Here is a 20599-nt window from a genome sequence, read left to right on the forward strand (position 1 = left end):
TCAGCGCTGCTGAACACCAAGGGGAAGGGGAGGAGGAGGGGCGGTGCTGAGCCACAGGATGGTGGTAGGTGCCTCCCCCCTTCCCTGTCCTTCACAGCTTCTACCCACAAATCAGGGACACTTTAGATCCCTCTAAGTCCCATCCCTGAGCCTCCAGGTAGCTGATCTCCACTGACAGACAGGGATCTCTGGCTATGTGGCCAGGAATTCTGATATCTCAGAGTATGGTGGAGGTGGGGCAGGAGAGGGGTTGGTAGGTATCACAGTGGGGTCTGTGGATGGACCTGCCTTTCAACCATGCGGCAGAACCGGACATAAGCTTGATTTCAACTTTAGGACAATAAAGAAAGTCACATCACGCGTGACTCGCAAGTTCAAGTGAAAAGGAGACATTAGGGGGTGCAACCAACCCTGACTCCAGAAGAGAATGCGGAGGTTGTCACTCTCCAAGGTCACCTGCCTAGCCCTAGAGTCCAGAGGTGAGTCGGGAGAGGAAAGGTGTGCAGACAGACGGCTCTAGCTCAAGGGCTGACTTCGGTGCGATCAGCCTGGAGACTCCCCATTCTCTGCCCCTCCAGGTGTCCAGTTCCCACTTCTGCCACCCACTGCAAGGGGTAGGCGGGACCGGACTAAAGTTCAACACTAGCGTCTTGGAGGGTGAGCCCTGGGTGTGGCTAGAGACAGCCACGCCTTCGAACGACCCGCCCCTCAATTAAGTCCCGCCCCTCACCTCCGCAGGCTCCACAGAATACTGCTGAGCGCTCAGGATGCGCCGAACGTCTGCGACCCTTCGGGGGCGAGCGAGGCCGCGGTGGCGTGCTGGGAACACAACGCCTGTCCCAGTGAACCAGACAGGTGAGGGCTGGGGCCGCAGGTCTCAGTGCCCTTTTCACCGACGGAGAAGTAGAGGGGCGAGGGGCTGCTGTGCTGGGGACCCTGTCCAGGAAGGGGGCGTGCATCGCACTGCCAGGGCCTTCTAGAGAACGAACTTTCTTCTTGACTTCCCGCCGATCCAGCGGGCGACCCCAACTGAGTCGAAACGGGGCGGCAAGCGGCCCGAAACCAGGCGGCGGGCACCTCTTAGCGTTTGCACGGATTCGGCGACGGTCGCCCCGCGCAGTCCCAGGTGCTTGCGGAAGTCGGAGCCGGCTTCACCTGGCGGGGTGTGCGGCCCGGGGTTGGAGGGAGTCATCGAAGTGTCTTCTGGGTTGCCGAGAGTTGTTGTTATCTTTGTTGATTACTCCAGCCACACTTTACAAAAGGGAAAGTGAGCCTGTGATAGAGGAGATGAGAGGTTATCCAGCAACCAGGACCCGGGTTGCGGCTAGGCTATCAAAGGTCAGAGGTCTCCAGGAGGAGGGAAAATGGTTGTTAAGTGTGCCGAAGAGGGTTCTACACTTGATCTTAGCCAAAAGGGCGAGAAGCGATGCAGATGTCAGCTTTGCTAACTCTTAGAAACACCACCAAAACCGCATTCCTCCCAAGAGCTCAGTCCTGCGCATCCAGGAGGTTTCCTGCCTCTGTGGAGGGCTCAGCTGCATTGCACAGGAGGAAGCTGAGATCTGGAGGCACATTGCCCTCACCCTAGCGCAGTGCTTCTCAACCTTCATAATGCTGCGACCCTTTAATACGGTTCCTCGTGCTGTGGTAACCCCCAACCATAAATTTATTTCCATTGCTGCTTCAGAACTGTAATCCTGCTAGTTATGAACCCTATTGCAAATAACTGTTTTCTAACGGTCTTAGGAAATCCCTGTGAAAGGGTCGGCTGACCCCCAGGTTGAGAAACCTTTAGTGGGTTTGATTCATTTGATACCATCCCATCGTGCCAGCCCATTGTTGGTCCCACAGGTGTGGCTAGTTTTGGCTTTCTAATTTTTACTCCACAGGAGCGTCTTTGTGTTAGAAGAGGCTAACTCTGGGCCTGGTACTGCTGGGGGAAAGGGGAAACATGATTGTGAGTACCTTCTACATAGTAGTCTGGAGGTGTCACCAGCTAGAAGTGGATGGCCTTGCCTAAGGTTATCCCATGGGGTGGCCTTGGGGCCCTGCTGAATTTGCAAACAAAAGGCTATTTGCAGAGGAATCTCTGGAGAAAGTCTGAGAGTCCAGTGTCTCAGTTGTCCCTTGCCCTACCTGGCATCAGGAGAAATCCATATCCTCACAGTGTCCTTGGCACCCAGCTTCTAAGCATGTCCCAGGCTCCTTGTTGTAGCTCTTATTAGGGATGAGTCCCTACCCCAGTGTCTCAGTTCCCTTAGGAGATGCTAGGTGAGTGTGGTATTCCTGCCCCCAGGCTGTGGACAGGATTCCCAGAGTATAGGAGAGCCTCTTGATTAGAAGAGTCTGTGGGGCTTCCTTAGCCTATGGCCTTCTTGTTTGTTTAACAGGCCAGGAAGGGAAGGGAAAAGAAGGCCTGAAGCTATGTGGAGATAGTTTGGTGTTGTCAGAAGATAATTGAGAGATAAAAAAAAATGGGGATGTGTGGTTCCCACAGTCTGTAGAAGGGGCCCATTACTGAGCAGGCCAGAGGTGTTCTGGAGGTCTGTGTTCTCCTGTGGGTAGGACTCCAGGCAGGACTAAGTGTGTTGTCATCTTTTCCCCCACCCCTCACTCAGCCTGGGTCTCCTATCTAGACTGGATAGAGGGTTTGGCTCTGCTCCCAGGGCAGCTCCTGAACTCCTTAGTCTGGGAGGTTTTCCAGGAACACAGGGTTCCAGTGGCTGGAGGCCACCTCCTGCTAACCCCAGAAAGGACCTTGAAAAGTACAAGAAGAGAGGCTCAGTGGATAAGTGCAGGTGGCCCTTTTGAAGGGTGTTCTCAGCTTCATCCCTGCAGCCTGCTATGCCCATTACTACGTAAGAGCAACTGAGGCCCAGTGCTAGCCAGTGTGAATCAGCATGGCGCTCCTCTCCCCTTGCCTTATGCACCCCCAGAAGATTCGGAGATACATTTGCCTTGGCTGGAGTAGCCTCTGTTCTGCCACGGAAAGAGAACACACAGTCTGGAGCCCAGCCTAGATGGCCCATGGTTTCGGGGCATAGGAAGATGGGCTCAAAGAGAACAGATGACTTCCCTGAGGGCACAAAGCCAGGCTACGGGCCTTACATACTCAGTTAGGATTACATGTTGTCCTCGCTGCTGGTGTCCAGGGGTCCTGCGGTTAGAGGGTCTGTGTACAAATAACTCAGTCATCTTTAAGAAGTTTGAATCCCATCTCCTCCCCCCCCCGCCCCGCCCCGCCCCGCCCCCAGCTCCCCGTGATTCACATTTGGAGAGATGCAGACCCAGAGCAAAAATTATGTAAGGACCCACTGGCAGGTGAGAACACCAGCCTGGCTACCAAAGTCCCAGTAAGGTTCCGCCCACAGGCCTGCCTTCCCTTTCTCTGAACCCATACAACCTCTGCAAGCGTAAAAGGGAACATATTTAAAAGGTCAGGGTGAGGGGCCCTTGGGCCTCAGAAAGGACAGAAGATGCTGTCCCTGCCTGTGGTCCAAGGTTCCAGATAAAAGATTAACAAACAAGACTCTTTCCCAAGGCATCCAGCTGGCCTCAAGAACTGGGGGAGGAGGATGGTGCCCCTCCCAGATCTATCGAAATGCACCTCAGGGTGAAGGGTCTGGGAACAGAGCTTCTTACTGCAGGTGGACTGGGTTGAGATGTCAGGTGAGACAGGCTACAGACCCTCATGGGCTGGGCAGGTGGCCTTGCTGTGTCCGTCTGTCCTTCGTTTCATCCCCTAAGCCTGGAGGACCAGGCTGGATGGTGTGCAATTTTCCTGTGAGCATTAATCCCATTCGATTTTCTTTTTCTGTTGCTTTCACTCTCTTGAAGATTTACTTCCACAAAAACAAACAAACAAACAAACAAACAAACATTGGTTCCCAGGGTTACCAAAGTAATATTTGTACCAGAGGGTGGAGATGCTGGACACAGCAAAGGACTGAGAGATATGCAGTGTCCAGTGTCCAGAGGCAGTGCACAGAGAGGGTTCAATGCCACTTGCTGTTAGCTTAGCCGAGTGCCTTCCTGGGAACCTGGGGTGTCTTCTAGCTCAGGAAGTAGAGTGTGCCTGCTGGGTCTGGAGGGACGTTCTCAGCAGTGGAGGGGCAGATGGGGCTTGATTCTTAGATGCCAGGCGTAGGGAGAGTCTATGAGGTGCCCAGGAGGATAGCTGTGGGTCTGTAGCTCGAGTTGGGGAGGGGGTTCTCTCTGAGAAGTACCTGTTTGTTGGTTCTTTTATTTTTTGAAACAGGGCTTCTCTGTGAGGTCCTAGCTGTCCTGTAACTCACTCTGTAGACCAGGCTAGCCTCTAACTCAGAGATCCACCTGCCTCTGCCTCCCGGGTGCTGGGTTTAAAGTTGTGTGCCTTGAAGAGGTCTCCTTGTGTGGCTCATGTTGGCCTCAAACTCACTATGTTGCTTCACCCTCCTGAGTATCTGCTCCAGTACACCCAGGGGTTGCAGGCGTCATAGACTTGGACAGCATGGCTCTGCCTGTCCAGTGCTTTTGGTACACTTATTAACAGGCCATCTGAGGCTGAGGAAGCCTGGGGGCCCACCGTAATGTTTGCCTTGACCAGGACTATGGACCTCAAGCGTCCTCCTCTAGAAGATCCCAGAGTAGAATTTACTGGCCTTGCAGGCCCAGGGATAGACACGGATGGGGTCTGGGGATGGAGGTTCCTTGTGCTGTGAACTTGGAGGAGAGAGAGAGACTGTGAGTGTGAGTGTGTGTGTGTGTGTGTGTGTGTGTGTGTGTGTGTGTGTGAATGTGTGTGTGTGTGTGTATGCATGCATGTGCATATGTAAAGTAGTGCCAGCCTGGCCTGGAGTATTTGAGATACTGCTCAAAGCCCTACCTGAAGGACGTAGTTCAGTTGGTGGAGTACTTGCCTGGCATGCATCACCCTAGATTCCAATCCCTGGTATGGTATAGACCTACTGTGGTGGCACACAGTAATCTGCTCGCTGAGAAGGTGGAGACAGGAGGATTAGGAGTTGATTCAAAGTAGTCTAGAGGACATGAGACACTGGTTCAAGGTCTACCAAGGCAGTAATTCTGTGAATCAGCCTTGCCTCTGTATCTCTACCACACAGCCCCACCCTCCCTGTGACCCAGTAAGGCAGAATACCCATTTTGCAGATGGGGAAGTCTGAGGTCAATGTGAAATGTGGGTTGAAACTTGCTGCTGGATCCGATCAGGGGCCCATGTGTTTATCTCCGCTCTCATATGGGGCAAGGGTAGGGGAGTCTGGGGGGCTTGGGCTGGAAAGACCAAGCCACTCCCAGCCAGGGCCACTCTCTCTGTACTTCCTTCAGCTCTGGTTAAAGGAAGTTGGGCCTCCCTGGCCAGAAGTCCCCTTGAGTAACACAAGGAGGAAGGACTCGCTTCCATTGTCCACCTCTGTCCTTGTAATGGAAGAACACTAGTTGGTCTGGCAGCTGGGGCTCTATACCCTGTGAGTCTTCTAGAGAGCTGGCTAGAAATGTCATGTTTGTGACTGGGATGGCAATTGAAGCCCCTTGGTCCCAAGTCTCTCCCAGTCTACCTAACCAGGCCGTGCTTTCTACCCTGACAACTTCCATATCTGCCCAGGAGCTGCCACCCCTCTGTTGGGCTTGCACTAGAAGTAATCAATGCTTTTATTTAGCTCTTTAGCAAAAGCTCCTGGGCTTCTGACACCCAGGTAGCAGGGCTGGCTGGTCCTCTTTCCTTGGAGATTGTCAGTGGCTTCATCCTTCATCCCCCCACAGTTAGGAGGCCCAATAACAGGGCAGGAAATCTGCCTTTTAAGATTCGTGACTGGCTGCCTGTGAGGTGTACCAAGGCCTTACAGTCTCTAGCTGAGGATAAAGCACCCCTCCAGCAGAGCCCTCCCCAAAGTACCGGATGTGGCTGTTGACAGACATAGCATGAACCGAGTGGGGACGTCTTGGTGCCCCACCCGCCCTGCTGCTAGGATGTATTTAGGGGAAGTGGACGACGGTGGTTTCCTTGCTGAGCCACAGGCCTTTCATCCAGTCCTCTCGAAACGCTGCCTGGAGTTCCATTTGCAGGAGATGAGACAAGCTCAGGGTAAGAAGTCCCCAGGTGATAAGGGCAACTGTCAGTCTAGGTTCTCTGGATCTACAGCCTAGGCTGGCCCAACCTGGGTGCACAGAGGCTTCAGTCTGTCACAGCCATTCTATGTGGCACATACTTGTGCTGCTGGCCATACATACCAGCCAGGAGGACCCTTTGTGATGATATGCTAGTATAGTAAAGCGCTGTGCAGTTGACAGAGGTGGGTGTTGCTGCCCCTGCCTCTTCCCTGTCTATCTGCTACCAGACTGGTTGCAGGTGGTGAGGGTGAGCCTCCGCTCTGCTAGCTCAGCTGTACAAGAATGCAGAAGTTGTCACTCTAAATTGAGGACTGGGAAGTGTTGGCTGCCTGGCATCCTGGGGAAGAGCCCCAAGGCTGGCCCATGTCTGCCTAGCCATGTCTACCACAGCTCTAAAGTCCCATCCACTTCCCTGGCTGGGGGAATAGTGTATTCCCATAGTCCAGAATACTGCAAAGGCAAGGGGGAATGTGGAGTCTGATTGATTTGTAAGGTCAGCTTCCTTCCTCTGTCCGACCCTGATGTTTATGGAGACAGAGCTGTTGCTCCATGAAGAGAGATGAGACTCTGCAATCAAGAGTCCAAGTTATGGCCAGAGGTGGTGTGGCACATGCCTTTAGACCCAGCACTTGGGAGTTCGAGGCCAGCCTGGTCTACAGAGTGAGTTCCAGGACAGCCAGGGCTCCACAGAGAAACCCCGTCTCAAAAAAAAAAACAGACTTCAAAATATGGCTGTCAGCTAGTGACCCACAGCTAGTGAGTCACTAAGGTTGCAGGTCTTCATGCTTTCATAACAAGCATTTTACTGACTGAGCCAGCATTTCCCTGGCCCTTCTGCATCTCATCTCTGTTTAAGGACAACATTGCTGTCCCTGCTTCCTAGTATTTTGCTATAATTTGGGGTTGTGCATTAGCACTTTTTTGGGGAGGTGGGGTGAGGTACCTTGATGGGTGAATCTCTGCTTCTTGCTGGAGATGTGTTTTCCAGATTCTTGCCGTTCTACCAGGCTCTGTTACAGGGATGGAGGTAATGGCATCGTGGTGTGCTCTGAGTAGCCCTCACACTCACCGAACTTTATCCAAGAAGGCTTAGCCATCACCACAACCTGGGGAGTCACTTTTCTACCCCAAGGGATACTGGCTTTCATCATTATCAGAAGTTGTACCGTGTTAGGATGGAACCCAGAGCCTTAGTACATGTTAGGCCAGTGCTGTACCACAGAGGAATACCCCCATCTCAATTTTTTCTTTTAATCTCAGCCACCTTGGGGCTGGAGAGGTGACTCCAGGGTTAACAGCACTTGCAGGCGGGTCACACTTTCAATCCCAGTGCTTGGGAGGCAGGTGCTGCTGGTTTCTGTGAGTGCCAACAACAAAAGAGCACTTGCTACTCTTAGTAGAGAACCTGCGCTTGTTTCCCAGAATCCTTCAGGTGGTTCACTACAGCCTATAACCTAGCTCTAGGGAATCAGCCCCTTCTGGCCTCTGAGAGCACCTGCACCCAAGCACACCCACAGGCACACATACACATACTCTTTATTTAAGAAATAAAGCTCTTAGCCAGCTTGCTAAGGGAAAGATCAGCTGTCATTCGGGTCTCTTGGTTTGCTGTGTGGTAAGCATGTTTTCCTGGCTACTGGCTGTTGTGTCTCTTGTATTCCTTGCTTACACATGAGCTCAATTTAAAAATTACTTTAAATGATATGTTTAACTCACATTGGTAAGATCTCTTTGCAAATCAAAGAGATTGGAGGTTTGTTTACTTTCTAGATACCTAATTTTTTCCTAATTTTGTCCATCTGAGTTAGTGTTTATCTTTTAGTTATTAAGAGGTAACAAATGATCAATTTTCAAGTTTCTCTCTTTCTCCCTCCCTTCCCCCCCCCCCACTCTGTCCTTGCTCCCTCTCTGCTGCCTTTGGAACGATGCTTAGCTAATCTTTGTATATTGCCATCTACTGTTTTAACACAATCCTCAGACCGTATACATTTACAGACCATGTAGAGCTGGTCAGTGCCCACCTCTGGTGGGCTTCCTGGGGATGGGGGGGTGGGGGTGGCTGTGCCCTCTGCTGACCACACCCCAGCCTCACAGCCTCTTCTCTGTCCAGGCACCTGTGCTCAGCTCCATCCCCCACCTCAAGGCACCTTGCAAGTCGTCCGTGGAGATGGCACGTCTCTGGGGACTGTGCTCATATTCCACTGCCCCTCTGGCCACCAGATGGTGGGGTCTGGCCTCCTCACTTGTGCCTGGAATGGGAGCACCGTTGACTGGTCTTCAGGAAGCCCTGTGTGCAAAGGTAGGCCCCTCCTCCTTCCTGAGCTGCCCCAGCTCAGCTGCTGGTAAGGTGGGAGATGGGGGCCCCCAGATACTGTCACATCAAAGGTCATTGGTCCAGTCTCAGGCTAGCCCACATTGACGGGTTCTCTTCCCACTGTTGGCTGCTCTCACATTGGAGTACAGATGCAGTGCTGGCTTCAACCCCTTGCTGCTGCCCTGGCCCCTGACTGGTCACTAGTACCATCTAAGCTGCTGCTTTGTCATCTGTGAAATGGGGAAAAACAAACCTACTTTATTTCCTTATCCACCCTCTTTTCCTTCATGAAGGCCTTAGGCAACCCCTAACGGGTGTTCTAAGTGCCAAGAATTCTAGGAATTAGGAGTACAGAGGCTCCTTGTGCCAGCCCTGGATCCCCTGTCTCAGGGAAGACTCATATTCTAGTTGTCTGGTTGTATGCATAGAACCTGTCTTGACTGTCCAGTGCCTCGTGTGGCCTTTTCCTAAGCAAAGGCTGGTATATTACATTACTGCATAGATTCAAAATAGCTTGGTGCTTGCATGTGTATATACTGCAGAGCTTCCCAGAGCCTCTATCATCCTGTATCAGCTCAGTCTCCTGAGATGAGGGTGTCTGTAAGACTAAGTTCTGAGAGACTGAGAACCCAAAATGGCAGGACCAACCTGTCAAGGACATAACCCAGGTGGTGTTTGGATGTCCCCAGAATGAGCCTTATGGAGTTAGGAGTCCCCTGGGGGCTAAGGTGCATCCTTACATCTTGTGGATGATTCTTAGTTGTGCCCCCATCCCACAGCCTGTCATCCACCATTGGCTGGAGCGTGTCTTGTTTCTGGGGACTGGAGTCTAAGCTCTAGAGGGTCGGCATGCAGTCAGGGAGCTGAAAATGGCCCAGGGACCTAGACTGTATAGCCCGTGGGAATATTCTGTATATCCATGCTTGTTCGAATTGCAATCTTGGGGGCTGGAGAGATGGCTCAGTGGTTAAGAGCACTGGCTGCTCTTCCAAAGATCCTGAGTTCAATTCCCAGCAACCACATGGTGGCTCACAACCATCTGTAATAGGGATCCGATGACCTCTTCTGGTGTGTCTGAAGACAGCAACAGTATACGCGCATACATGAAATATATAAGTAAATCTTGAATTACAAACTTGGGATCTTTTTCAACGAATATTCCCGAGAATCTAATGGAACATGTTCGCAGTGACAGCTGAGGTCACACAGCTGAGCCTGTGCAAGGTTAGCCCCGTCCATCATTCTGGCTTCTTTCAGGAAGGTGAGCTGAAAAGGGTTTGCCTGCATGGGCCTTGTGAAAACTGATGGTGCCTCTGCTAGCACACCCTGTCAAACCCGCTGACATGTTCGCTTCTTGACAATGTCTTCCCTGATAAATCCCTTTAAATATATTCTTTCCAAATTGTTACCTTAGCCACCAGAGCCTGAATGACTTCCCCCAAAATGGACCCTCCTGTGGGCCCCAACCTAATGGCCTGGGCCTAGCAGGTCAGGATCAGCTGTGCCAGGAACTGTGGTTTTTCCCTTGCAGCTGTGCCACCGCATGAGACCTTCGGCTTTAAGGTGGCAGTGATCGCCTCCATTGTGAGCTGTGCCATCATCCTGCTCATGTCCATGGCCTTCCTCACCTGCTGCCTCCTCAAGTGCGTGCAGAAGAATGAGCAGCGGCGTGCTGACAGGTACAGTGGCCTCATGTCCTTCCAGAAGCTGTGCCTGGCTGTGAAGTTGCTCATCACATCTGCCAGGTACCCTGGGGCAGTGTCTGAGTGTCCCACAGGTCCATCTCTTCTCATGCATATGTGGTTCCTGGGATTCTGTGAAGGTACAGCACACGCGGGTGTGCATGAGCATGTGCGAATGCATGCAAGTATGACTGTGGAAGGCACAGAACAACCTTGGGTGTCTACCAGGAATTCTGTCTCCACCTCTTGTCTGCGTGTGAGAGTGCTGGGGTTACGCTCACATTGTGTGTCCAGCTTTTTACACAAGTTCTGGAATTGGAACTCATGTTCTCATGTTTCCCCCACTCCGCCACGTCCCTGTCCACATACAGGGAACACTTAGTGGACCTGCATATGCATATGCCAGTCCGTTGTGTTGGTGGCATTTTGAGCTGCCACAGATGGGTGACCCTACCCATCACGTGAGCATCACTGCCCTCACAGACATGGACCTAGGATTCCAGGTGTGAATCACCACACCTGTGCACCCCCACACCTGTACACCACACATCTGGCAGTAATTGACACCTCTTTCTTATTGTTTTATTGTGCTAAAACGCACATATAAATTCACCATGTTATTCACTGTTAAGAGAATTGAGACAGGTGAGAAGGCTCAGTGGGTAAAAAGTTCCTACTGTCAAGTCTGATGACTCACATTCTGTTCCTGGAACCCACACAGTGGAAGGCGAGAACTGACTCCCACAAGTTGTCCTCTGACCACCACATGTATCCTGTGATGCACGTGCCCCCTACCAAAAAATAAAAGTGTAATTAAAAAAACTTAAAACCCGTATTTGCTCTCCAGCACTACAAAAATAAATGAATAAGCAAACTTTTTTTTTTTTTAAAGGAGTGCCATTTGTTCTGTGGCACTCACAGCAAGCAGAATTCAGCAGTCAGCTGTTCATGCTAGAGCCTTCCACACCTGTCTGCTAAGTTGCTTTTCATTGACAGTGACACGCTTTTCCCTGTCCCTGGCTGCTAACATCAGAACAGCACAGGTGTCCCGTTCTCACGCCTATAGTGTCCTGCTGCTGGTCAGTGGGCCACCGCCACCCAGTGCCAAGACGGGCTGTGTAGAGGTGTTTCTGCATGTCCACAGCTGTTGGGAGACCCGGGGTCTATCAAGGCCCTTCATCCTGAGCTCTCTCCTCCAGGACGGCACAGCTGTGGTACCAGCTGAGAGGCGAGGACCTGGAGACGGTACAAGCTGCCTACTTGGGCCTCAAGGGACACAACCACAATAACAGCAGCAGCGTCGGTGGTGGCAATGGTGGCCCCAGTGGTGGTGGCAGCAAGCCAGGGATTCAGCACAGCCAGGCCCATGACAACCACAGCTTCACCACGTAGGTTACCCTAGTCCTAAGGTGGGGGTGAGCCAGGGGTACAGAGGCCCAGGGACCCTTTTCCAGACCAAGCTCTGCCAGGTCCTGGGACACTGACCACCTCACATTCTGGGGACCCTGGTACCTACTTCTCCGGTGCCTCAGCTCCCAACCCCAAAGCTGTTCCAGTACCTTAGCCCTCCCATTGCCCTATCTAGTTTAAACTCAGTGGGATGGGAACTGGCAGAGACCCTGTGCCTCCTACTGTGCTGTTTGCTATGCCAGAGTTACCTCTCTCTTACCTGCCTCTCGCTTTCCCTCCCCCTCCCCTTCCCTCCCCCCTCTCCCCTTCCCCTCCCTCCCCCTCCCCCTCCCCCCTCCCCCTCCCTGTCCCTGTCCCTTTCCCTCTCTCTCTCCCTCTCTCCCTCTCCCTCTCTCTCCCTCTCTCTTTCTCCCTCTCTCCCCCTCTTTCTTTCTGCCTCTCTCTCTCTTCCTCCTCCCTTCCCCCCAGCTCTCCACATTTCCTCACTCTCTCCTAGCCCCAGGTAGGCATCAGCTATGGCTCTTTCTCTCTTGATGAATTCTATCTTTTTCCTGAACTAGTAAAAGCACAGTCCTTCTTTGTGCGTCTGTGTGTTTGTCTGTCTGTCTCTAATAGGATCTCATGTAGCCAGGCTGACCTCAGGCTTGCTACGTAGCCAAGGATGTCCTTGAACTCCCGACTCACCCACCTCTACCTTCCAAGTGCTGGGATTGCTAGATGGCATACTTGGTCTGTGCAATGCTAGGGACTGAATCCAGGGCGTTGTGCATACTGAATGAGCATCTTGTCAACTGAGCTGTAGCGTCAGGCCCAGGACATGCCTTTTCTGGCTACCTGAATGTAAGAGAGAGTAGAAGACACTTCCAGGGTTGCTGCAGGTGTTAATGTGCCTGATTTTGTGCTCAGCGTCAGGTTTTGGGGCTCTTTAAATGGAGACAGGCTTCTGTCCTTCATGCTATGGACTTGTAAGGATCAGGCTGAAGGTTTCATGTTCTGGCTGAAGACATACAGCCTGATACCCTGTCCGAATTAGGTTTTCTGTTACTGTAGTGAAACACCACCATCAAAAGCAAGATGTGGGAGAAGGGGTTTATTTGGCTTCCACTTTCACATCACCGTCTGTCATTGAAGGAAGTCAGGACAAGAACAGGAGGCAGAAGCTGATGCAGAGGCCATGGAGGAATGCTGCTTGCTGGCTTGCTTACTTACAGAACCCAGAACCACTAGCTCAGGAGTGGTCCCACCCACAATGAGCTGGGCCTTCCCATATCAATTACTAATTAAGAAATACTTTACAGCCTGATCTTCTGGAGGAGTCTTCTCAATTGAAGTTTCTTCCTTTCAGATAACTCTAGCTTATGTCAAGTTGATATAAAACTAACTATCAAAAGCCCAGCATGGTGGCTCACACCTTTGATCCCAGCACTTGGGAGACAGAGGCAAGCAGATGTCTGAGTTTGAGGCCAGCTGGGTCTCCAAAGTACAAAGGGAGTTCCAAGACAACCAAGGGGCTATACAGAGAAACCCTGTTGAAAAACAGAACAAAACAAAAGACCTAACCAGTACAAACCCATTGTCTCTTTGGTGCCCCCCCCACCTCACTCCACGCTGAGCTATGAATTCTTATCATGGGTCTTTTAGGCTTCTACCAGTTACTTCTCTTTTGCTGTGATTAAAAACACCACGATCGGGTCTGGAGAGATGGCTCAGAGGTTAGGAGCACTGGCTGCTCCTTCAGAGGTCCAGAGTTCAATTCCCAGCAACCACATGGTGGCTCATAACCATCTATAATGAGATCTGGCACCCTCTTCTGGCCTACAGGCATACATGCAGACAGAATGCTGTATCTATAATAAATTAAAAAAAGAAAAACAAAACAAAACAATGACAAAAAAAAAAGCCAGTTGTAATGGCACATGCCAATAGGATTTGCTGAAGGAGGCAGAGGCAGGAGGATCACGAGTTTGAGGCCAGTCCTGGCTACATATGGGCTGGAGGGAAGGCTCAGAGGTAGAGAGCACTGATTGTTCTTTCAGAGAGGTTCTGAGTTCAATTCCCAGCAACCACATAGTGGCTCACAACCATCTGTAATGGGATCCGATGCCCTCTTCTGGTGTGTCTGAAGACAGCTACAGTGTACTCATATGCATAAAAAATGATAAATCTTAAAAACAAAAACCAAAAATCCACACAATCAAAAGCGGCTTCCAGAAGAAAGCTGATTTTGATGCCAGAGGCAGCTAGAGTAAGCTGAGAGACTACTTCTCAACTTCATATGGCAAGCAGAGAGCAGACTGGAAGTGGAGAGAGGCTGTAAACCCACCCCCAGTTGTGTGCTTCCTCAAGGAAGGCCGCATCTCCAAAAGTACCATAACCCCGCACAGCGCCACCAAGTGGGCACTAAGTGTTCAAACACATGAACCTGTGGGGAGCATTTCGCATTCAGATCAGAGCAACTGTTTGATCTGTGGGTCGTGACACCTTTGAGGGTCATTTTAGCCCTTTCACAGGGTCAGAAAACACAGATATTTATATCTCAACTCATAACAGTAGCAAAATTACAGTTAAGAAGTAGCAATGAAAATAATGTTATGGTTGGGGTCACCTCAGCATGAGGGACTGTCTTAAAGAGTCACAGCATCGACGGGTGGTAGTGGTGCATGCCTTTAATCCCAGCACTTGGGAGGCAGAGGCAGGCGGACTTCTGAGTTCCAGGACAGCCTGGTCTACAGAGTGAGTTTCAGGACAGCCAGAGTTACACAGAGAGACCCTGTCTCAAAAAAAAAAAGAGTCACAGCGTCAGGAAGCATGAGACCCACTTCACTAGAGTCACAGACTGCCAGAGACAAGTCTGTGGTCTCTGAGCTTAGAATGAGTCCCATAGGTCCATTTACTTATCGGGGTATGAGAGGACTCTGACCATGGGCTAAGAGTCCAAAGAGATCCTCCTGGATCTGCTGCAACTTGGGGGTTACCAGGCGGTGTATTGACTTGAGATTCTGGTGTCTTGTGGAGTAGCCACAGTATGCTCTCTAGTTCGTTCTTTGTTGATTTCATTGATATTGGTTCACAATGAACTCATGTTATTTTTGAGAGAAAAAGAATAGTTCTTTGAGTCAGGGCCTCATGTAGCCTAAGCTATCCTCAGACTCACTACGTGGCTGATTATATACTCAAACTCAGGATTCATCTGTTTCTACCTCCCAAGTGCAGGGATTATAGGCATTTGGCACCATGCCCAGCAAGAAAGTGTTGTAAATGTCCTGGAGAGCCACCCTCTGCCCCTCCTCAGCCCTTCGCTTTCTTTGGCTCTGGTGGCTTATTTGGCAGTAGGAGCCCGCATGGCTGCACTCAGCCCCTTCTGATGTACTTTGAACTTGGGTTTATGTGCATTCTGGGCCAGTTTGATGCTGTTCTTTGTCCTACTTGCTCACCTCAGGCAGCAGAGCCCCTGCTCTTCCCTGTGGGGTCTCTGCTGCTCCATACCTCATCTGCCTTGACTGCAGAAAGGGACTTGAACCCCCTACTGTTAAGATATCCTGAAGCCAGGCCTGTGGCTCTGCCCTGGGCTCATTTGGGAGCTCAGTGAATGCTGATCATCATTGTTATAACTGCGTCTGTCCTTGTGTACGAGAGGAAACTGAGGCATGGAGATGAGCACCTGATTGGCTCCGTGTCACATATGACGTAACGGGTCGGATGGTTTCAAAGAAAGTGTCCATTTTCCTGTGTCATCGAATCCTGTAGGAAACTGGCTCTGCCTTCAGCGTTCTGCCTGATGATGAGTCCTGTTTACCATGGTGACCTGAGGGCTTTGAGTCTTATGCTTGATTGTTTTTGTTTGACTGGCTTCAGGTTTTGCTATGTTTCCCAGGCTGTTTTGGAATTCCTGCACTTAAGGAATCCTCCTGCTTCAGCTTCCTAAGTTACTGGAGCTACAGATGTGTGCCTGGCTGTTTTTTCTTTATTAGGTAGCATCTTTGGGCTAATTCTAGGAGTGGATTGTTTAAGTCAAGTAGATTGATTTTATTATGTCCCTCAGTTCCTCGCAAGTTCTGCCAATTCTTTATTTTTTAAAAAATTTATTTATTTATTATATGTAAGTACAGTGTAGCTGTCCTCAGATACTCCAGAAGAGGGCATTAGATTTCTTTAGGGATGGTTGTGAGCCACCATGTGGTTGCTGGGATTTGAACTCGGGACCTTCGGAAGAGCAGTCGGCGCTCTTAACCACTGAGCCATCTCACCATCAGTTCTGCCAATTCTTATGAGGAATGTCCTTTCCAAGGGAGGCCACAGAACTGTGTATGGAATTGTGTTTACCTCCCTGTTATGTGAAAGAACTTTTCCTGGGGAGATACAATGCACGTCTCATCCCAGATAGGGATCCCACAAAAAACCAAAGTACAGAGAGCACCAAAGTCCAACTTGGTGAACCAATGTACCAAGGCCCACACGGGTGACAGCTCACAAAAGTTGGGAACTTGGAGCACACTGCACAGCCAGCAGGCAGCTCAGCAGGTTGTAGAATGCCCCTTCCAAGTGACTCAAGCTGATCTAAACCTCTTCCAGGCAAGCTGGTCTGGTCTCAGCATCATCTTAGCAGCTCAGCTTTCTTGTCTGATGAGGAACTTTAAGCTTTGATTGTTTACTTTGGCAGGGGCGGGCCTAGTGGATCTCTCAGTTTCAGGGACTTCCTGAAGCTCTTTTGAATTGTTTGCCTTCCTGCTTCAGGAGCTGCCCTGCAGGGATAGAATGTTTCAGTTCCAGAGGAGAGTGTTCCAGAACACTCTCCTGGGGGTGGGAGAGGGAGTGGGAGAGCTCTAGGTGACTTGGATGCTCTGTTCTGAGGGGATTACCACAAGAGAGAGGATGATGGTTTGATGGCCACTCTGAGAGTCAGCTCTAGTTGGTATGGCTCAAAAGGCAGGAAGTAGAGAGTGATGAGGCGATGGGTGGGCTCAGAAAGGTGTCTTTCTGCCCAGGTCTGACTAGCCCAGGTGGAGGTGCATAGCCCTGAGCTTCAAAGCCCCTGGCCTTGGGTTCCCAGGAAGAAGGGTGCTCTAAACCTGGGGGGCATCTGCCACTCTAGCAAGGGCCACACTGCCTGGTTCTTGAGCCTGCCCTCTGATCTTGCTGTTAGTACATGATCCTAACCTAAATTCTTCCAGATGCTTCTTGTCTTCCTAAGTTGAAGGTACTGAGTTGGTCCCATTTCTTGTAAGGTTAAAAAAAACTTGTGCTAGCTGGAGATGGTGGCACATACCTGTTGACCCAGCACTCTGGAGGCAAGAGGACCTCCGTGGTTTGAAGCCATCCTGGTTTACTTAATCTAGCCACAGGTCAGCCAGAGTCACATAGAGAGACGCTGTCTCAAAACAAAACATGTGCCGAGGACTGAGTCTATGTTACATAATGGCTCAGGCAGCAGAGGGCTTGGCTAGCGTACTTGAAGCCCTGGGTTCAATTCCCAATACTGTGGAAACTGCTTGGTGCCCCATGCCTGTAATCCTAGCACTTACTCCTTATTTCATTCACATGTTCAGAAAAAACTACTATGCCATCGCTTAATTTCTACTACCTGTAGTTTTCCTCATAGTGAGGGAGCGTTGATCTGAGAGTGTGTCCAGGAGGTAATGCTGGAAGTGACTGCTCAGGAGAGTCCACCTGCAGGAGGAGAGAGAGACAGCACCTCAGGAGAGGGGCATATGTGTGAAGAGGCAGGTAGCTAGGCAATCTGAAGAGAGCAGAGGCCTGGAGTCTAGAAGCCAGAGATTGGACCAAGGTCAGCAGGTAGTCAGGGCCAGCTCATCAGCCTGGAGAATTGGTTTGTGAGGGAGCTGAAGGGAATTGGGAGTATAGAAGAGAAGGTAGGTGGCTCAGCCTCCAAAGGGGACATATCTAGGAAAGGAGGTGACATCTTTTCCTGCCTGGGACATCCCCAGGCCCTGGCCAGGCAGCTGGGTTCCTATGGTTCTCGCAGACACTGAACCATCCCTAGTAAGTTCCTTTTCTCTGGGAGCTAAGCCTGAGAGAGCTGCAATCCAGGAAGATCCTGGGGCAGGGCTTGGGGGTGTGGCACTTCTCACAGGGGATGGCGGCTTGGGCAGTGGTCTAGCCTGAGTCCATTAAGGCCTTGGGTGAGCCCAGAAAAACCCATCACTCTCTTTCCCCCAGCTCATGCCTCTTCTTCCCACAGAGACCCTGGTGACATCAGAGAACAGTCTGGTGTGACCCACAGTGTGGACAAAGACCCTTGGACTTTCAGGATGGGAACTCCGGGCCCTGGTGGCTGCTCCAGCTCTCCAGGCACCTACGTGATGGTCCACGCGATGAACTCTGCAGGGCTGGCCCCTGGAAATCCTAGGAGGCCCAAAGTGTACCTTCCAGGGTGACCCCACTAGCCAGAGGTCTGCAAGTCAACATTTGCCCAGCTGGACATGGGCCAAGGCAGTCCCCTCCAGGTATAGGGGGCCATTGGGAGCCTAGCTGACATTAAAGGCTGGGGCCCTAGCGGGGAGCAGTCTTTTCTGGAGGTCTCCTCTGTGGCTGTTACAGGACCTGCTCATTGAACTGCTACTGGGGTGATGTCCCGAAGAAGTCACCACAACCAGGGTTCTTTTAGAGAGACTGAAACATTTTAAACAGATATAGTTTTGCACAGTAGACTATGAAAATATTAATAAAGTACTTTCAGCAAAACAGGTAGCCACCTTATCATCTTCTGGGGCATGGACGCCCCGCCTGGAAGCCAGGGCCCCCAGAACTTCATCTGTCAACTGTGGTGAGAGAAATGGATGTGTTTTCTTTGCATAAAAACATAAAGTGGGGTTGGAAGTGCACCTCGGTTGGCAGAATGCTTGTGTATCTTGCAGAACAAGGCTTCAGTCCCCAGCACGGTACAAACCTATAATCCCAGTGCTTGGAAGGTAACAGGAGGAGGATATGAATTTCAGGGTCATCCTGGGCTATGGGAAACCCTGTCTAAATAAATGAATTATAAACTCACTTTAAAGTAGAAACCACTGTCCCAGTTGGCCATCCCATCAAATCCTCGAATCCAGTTGTTATAAAACCAGTTACCTATTATCACTCCATGGAGCCCTGAGCTTGTTGGAGACATGGGAGTCATTGAGCTCTGGTTACTCACAGGTCTGTGTTTGCTGCTGGCAGTCAGTGGGGACCTTCTGAAGCCTTAGTGGGAATAGTCTGCCTTCCACAGCCCCCCGACCCCACCCCAGTATCTGCATAGCCTGGAGGCTGATTTCCAAGGTGAGATATGATGTGAGTTCCAGATGGGGGCTGTTGCTTTACAGTCTTTTGCCTTGAAAGTCTCTCCCCCCTCTCCATATTCTATTCATCAGGAAACCCCAGCTGGGCTTCACTGGTGTGGAAAAGCAGAAGTGGCAGACATATTTTAAAGCCGTCTGCTGGGTTTACAATCATAGTCCTAGCCACTCATGAGGCTAAGGTAGAAAGATCACTTCTGAGCTGGAGGCTAGCCTACATAGCAAGACACCCCCTCCCCATCTCAAAAAAAAAAAAAAAAAAAACCCAACCTAAACCCCACCACAGCTCAGTGGTAGAGCCTTTACCTAACATCATGTGGTTGGGAGTTCAGTCTCCAAGTCAAAACCATCACAGTCATCTGGAAGCCAGCAACTTGTCAAATCAGATCTATAAAAGCCAGCCCTGCCAGGCATGATGACACATTCTAATCCCAGCACTCAGGAGGCAGACCAGCCTGCTCTACATAGTTCCAGGATAGCCAGAGCTATGTAGAAACTGAGGTCCCAAAAAGCTATGCCACGATCAGGGTTCTTTTAAAGAGACTCTGAGACAGTTTAAGCAGATATAGTTTTGCACACTAGAATATGAAAATATTTTTTAATATTTTATGTATGTGAGTACACTGTTGCTTTCTTCAGACACACCAGAAGAGGGCATTAGATACCATTAAAGATGGTTGTGAGCCACCATGTGGTTGCTGGGAATTGAACTCAGAACCTCTGGAAGAGCAGCCAGTGCTCTTAACCGCTGAGCCATCTCTCCAGCTCTGAAAATATATTTTTTAAAGATTTCTTTATTTATATGTATGTGAGTACATTGTGGTTCTCCTTGGACACACTAGAGGAAGGCATCGGATCCTATTACAGATGGTTGTGAGTCACCATGTGGTTGCTGGGAATTGAACTCAGGACCTCTGGAAGAAGAGCCAGTGTTCTTAACCACCGAGCCATCTCTCCAGCCCAGAATATGAAATTATTAAAAGTACTTTCAGCAATACAGGTAGCCACCTCACCATCCTCTGGGGCTGTAATCCCAGCAACTGGTCACAAGTAGGAGGCAAGGTGGAACATGGCAAGTTCAAGCCTAGCATGATTTACATAGTAAGACTGTCTTTTAAAATATAAAAATGAAAACTAAAAACAGACCCTAACTTGCTGGCCTCAGACCTCACTCTGAAGGGAATGATTGGTTACAGCGAGCTATGTATGTGTGCACACAATGCATTCCTGGTTGGAGATGCCTCATAATTTACATCATTTAAGATGAATTTTGAGTTCACTGTATCTTAGACTCCGGGGTTCTCTCTCACTTCAGAGCCCCAAGTTTGTCTTGGCCAATGAAGAGTATATCTCCTGCAGTGCGGTGAGATATTTCAGTGTGTAAACCTGTTTGCCACAGAGCCTGGTAGCTCAATCCTCCAGAGCCACATAGTGGAAAGAAAAATCAACTCCTACAGGTTACCTTCCGACTTTACATGTACACCATAGCACATGCATATCCCATCCATCCCTTAGAAGGAGGGCTAGAGAGACAGGCCAGCAATTAAGAGTGAACACTGCTCTCAGAGAGGATCCCTGCCTCATAACCCTCTGTAGCTCCAGCTTCATGGAATCCAAAGTCCTTTTCTGGTTTTGGTGGGCACTTGAACTCACGTGCATACACACATGATGTTTAAAAAATTACACACGCGTGTAGCTCCCACAATTTGGGATATGGCCTGTCTTTGGCCATTGAGAAAAGTTAACTTTGTCCCGTCTCCTTTTGGAGATATGAAAGACATGTTGACCCATGAGCA

At 50.4% G+C, this 20599-nt stretch overlaps 1 protein-coding gene across 1 annotated transcript; it reads left to right on the forward strand.

Moving 5' to 3' along the window:
• The first annotated feature begins 736 nt into the window (after positions 1-736).
• Positions 737-18590, forward strand: Susd3 (sushi domain containing 3). The gene is made up of 5 exons (XM_021180714.3): positions 737-855; positions 8219-8407; positions 9954-10101; positions 11304-11492; positions 17714-18590. The coding sequence occupies exons 1-5, from the start codon at positions 768-770 to the stop codon at positions 17907-17909; spliced, it is 810 nt and encodes a 269-aa protein (XP_021036373.1). The 5' UTR covers positions 737-767; the 3' UTR covers positions 17910-18590.
• Positions 18591-20599: the final 2009 nt, after the last annotated feature.

Source organism: Mus caroli, unplaced genomic scaffold (genome assembly GCF_978045245.1).
Source record: "Mus caroli unplaced genomic scaffold, Mus_caroli_1 scaffold_15, whole genome shotgun sequence".
Taxonomy (NCBI): Eukaryota; Metazoa; Chordata; class Mammalia; order Rodentia; family Muridae; genus Mus; species Mus caroli.

Excerpts from the sequence above, each read along its gene's own strand:
- Susd3 (XM_021180714.3), top strand. The coding sequence starts at position 768 with ATGCGCCGAACGTCTGCGACCCTTCGGGGGCGAGCGAGGCCGCGGTGG. Across the intron at positions 8,408-9,953 it reads AGGAAGCCCTGTGTGCAAAG|CTGTGCCACCGCATGAGACC; the intron begins GTAGGCCCCTCC and ends TTTCCCTTGCAG. Across the intron at positions 10,102-11,303 it reads GAGCAGCGGCGTGCTGACAG|GACGGCACAGCTGTGGTACC; the intron begins GTACAGTGGCCT and ends TCTCTCCTCCAG.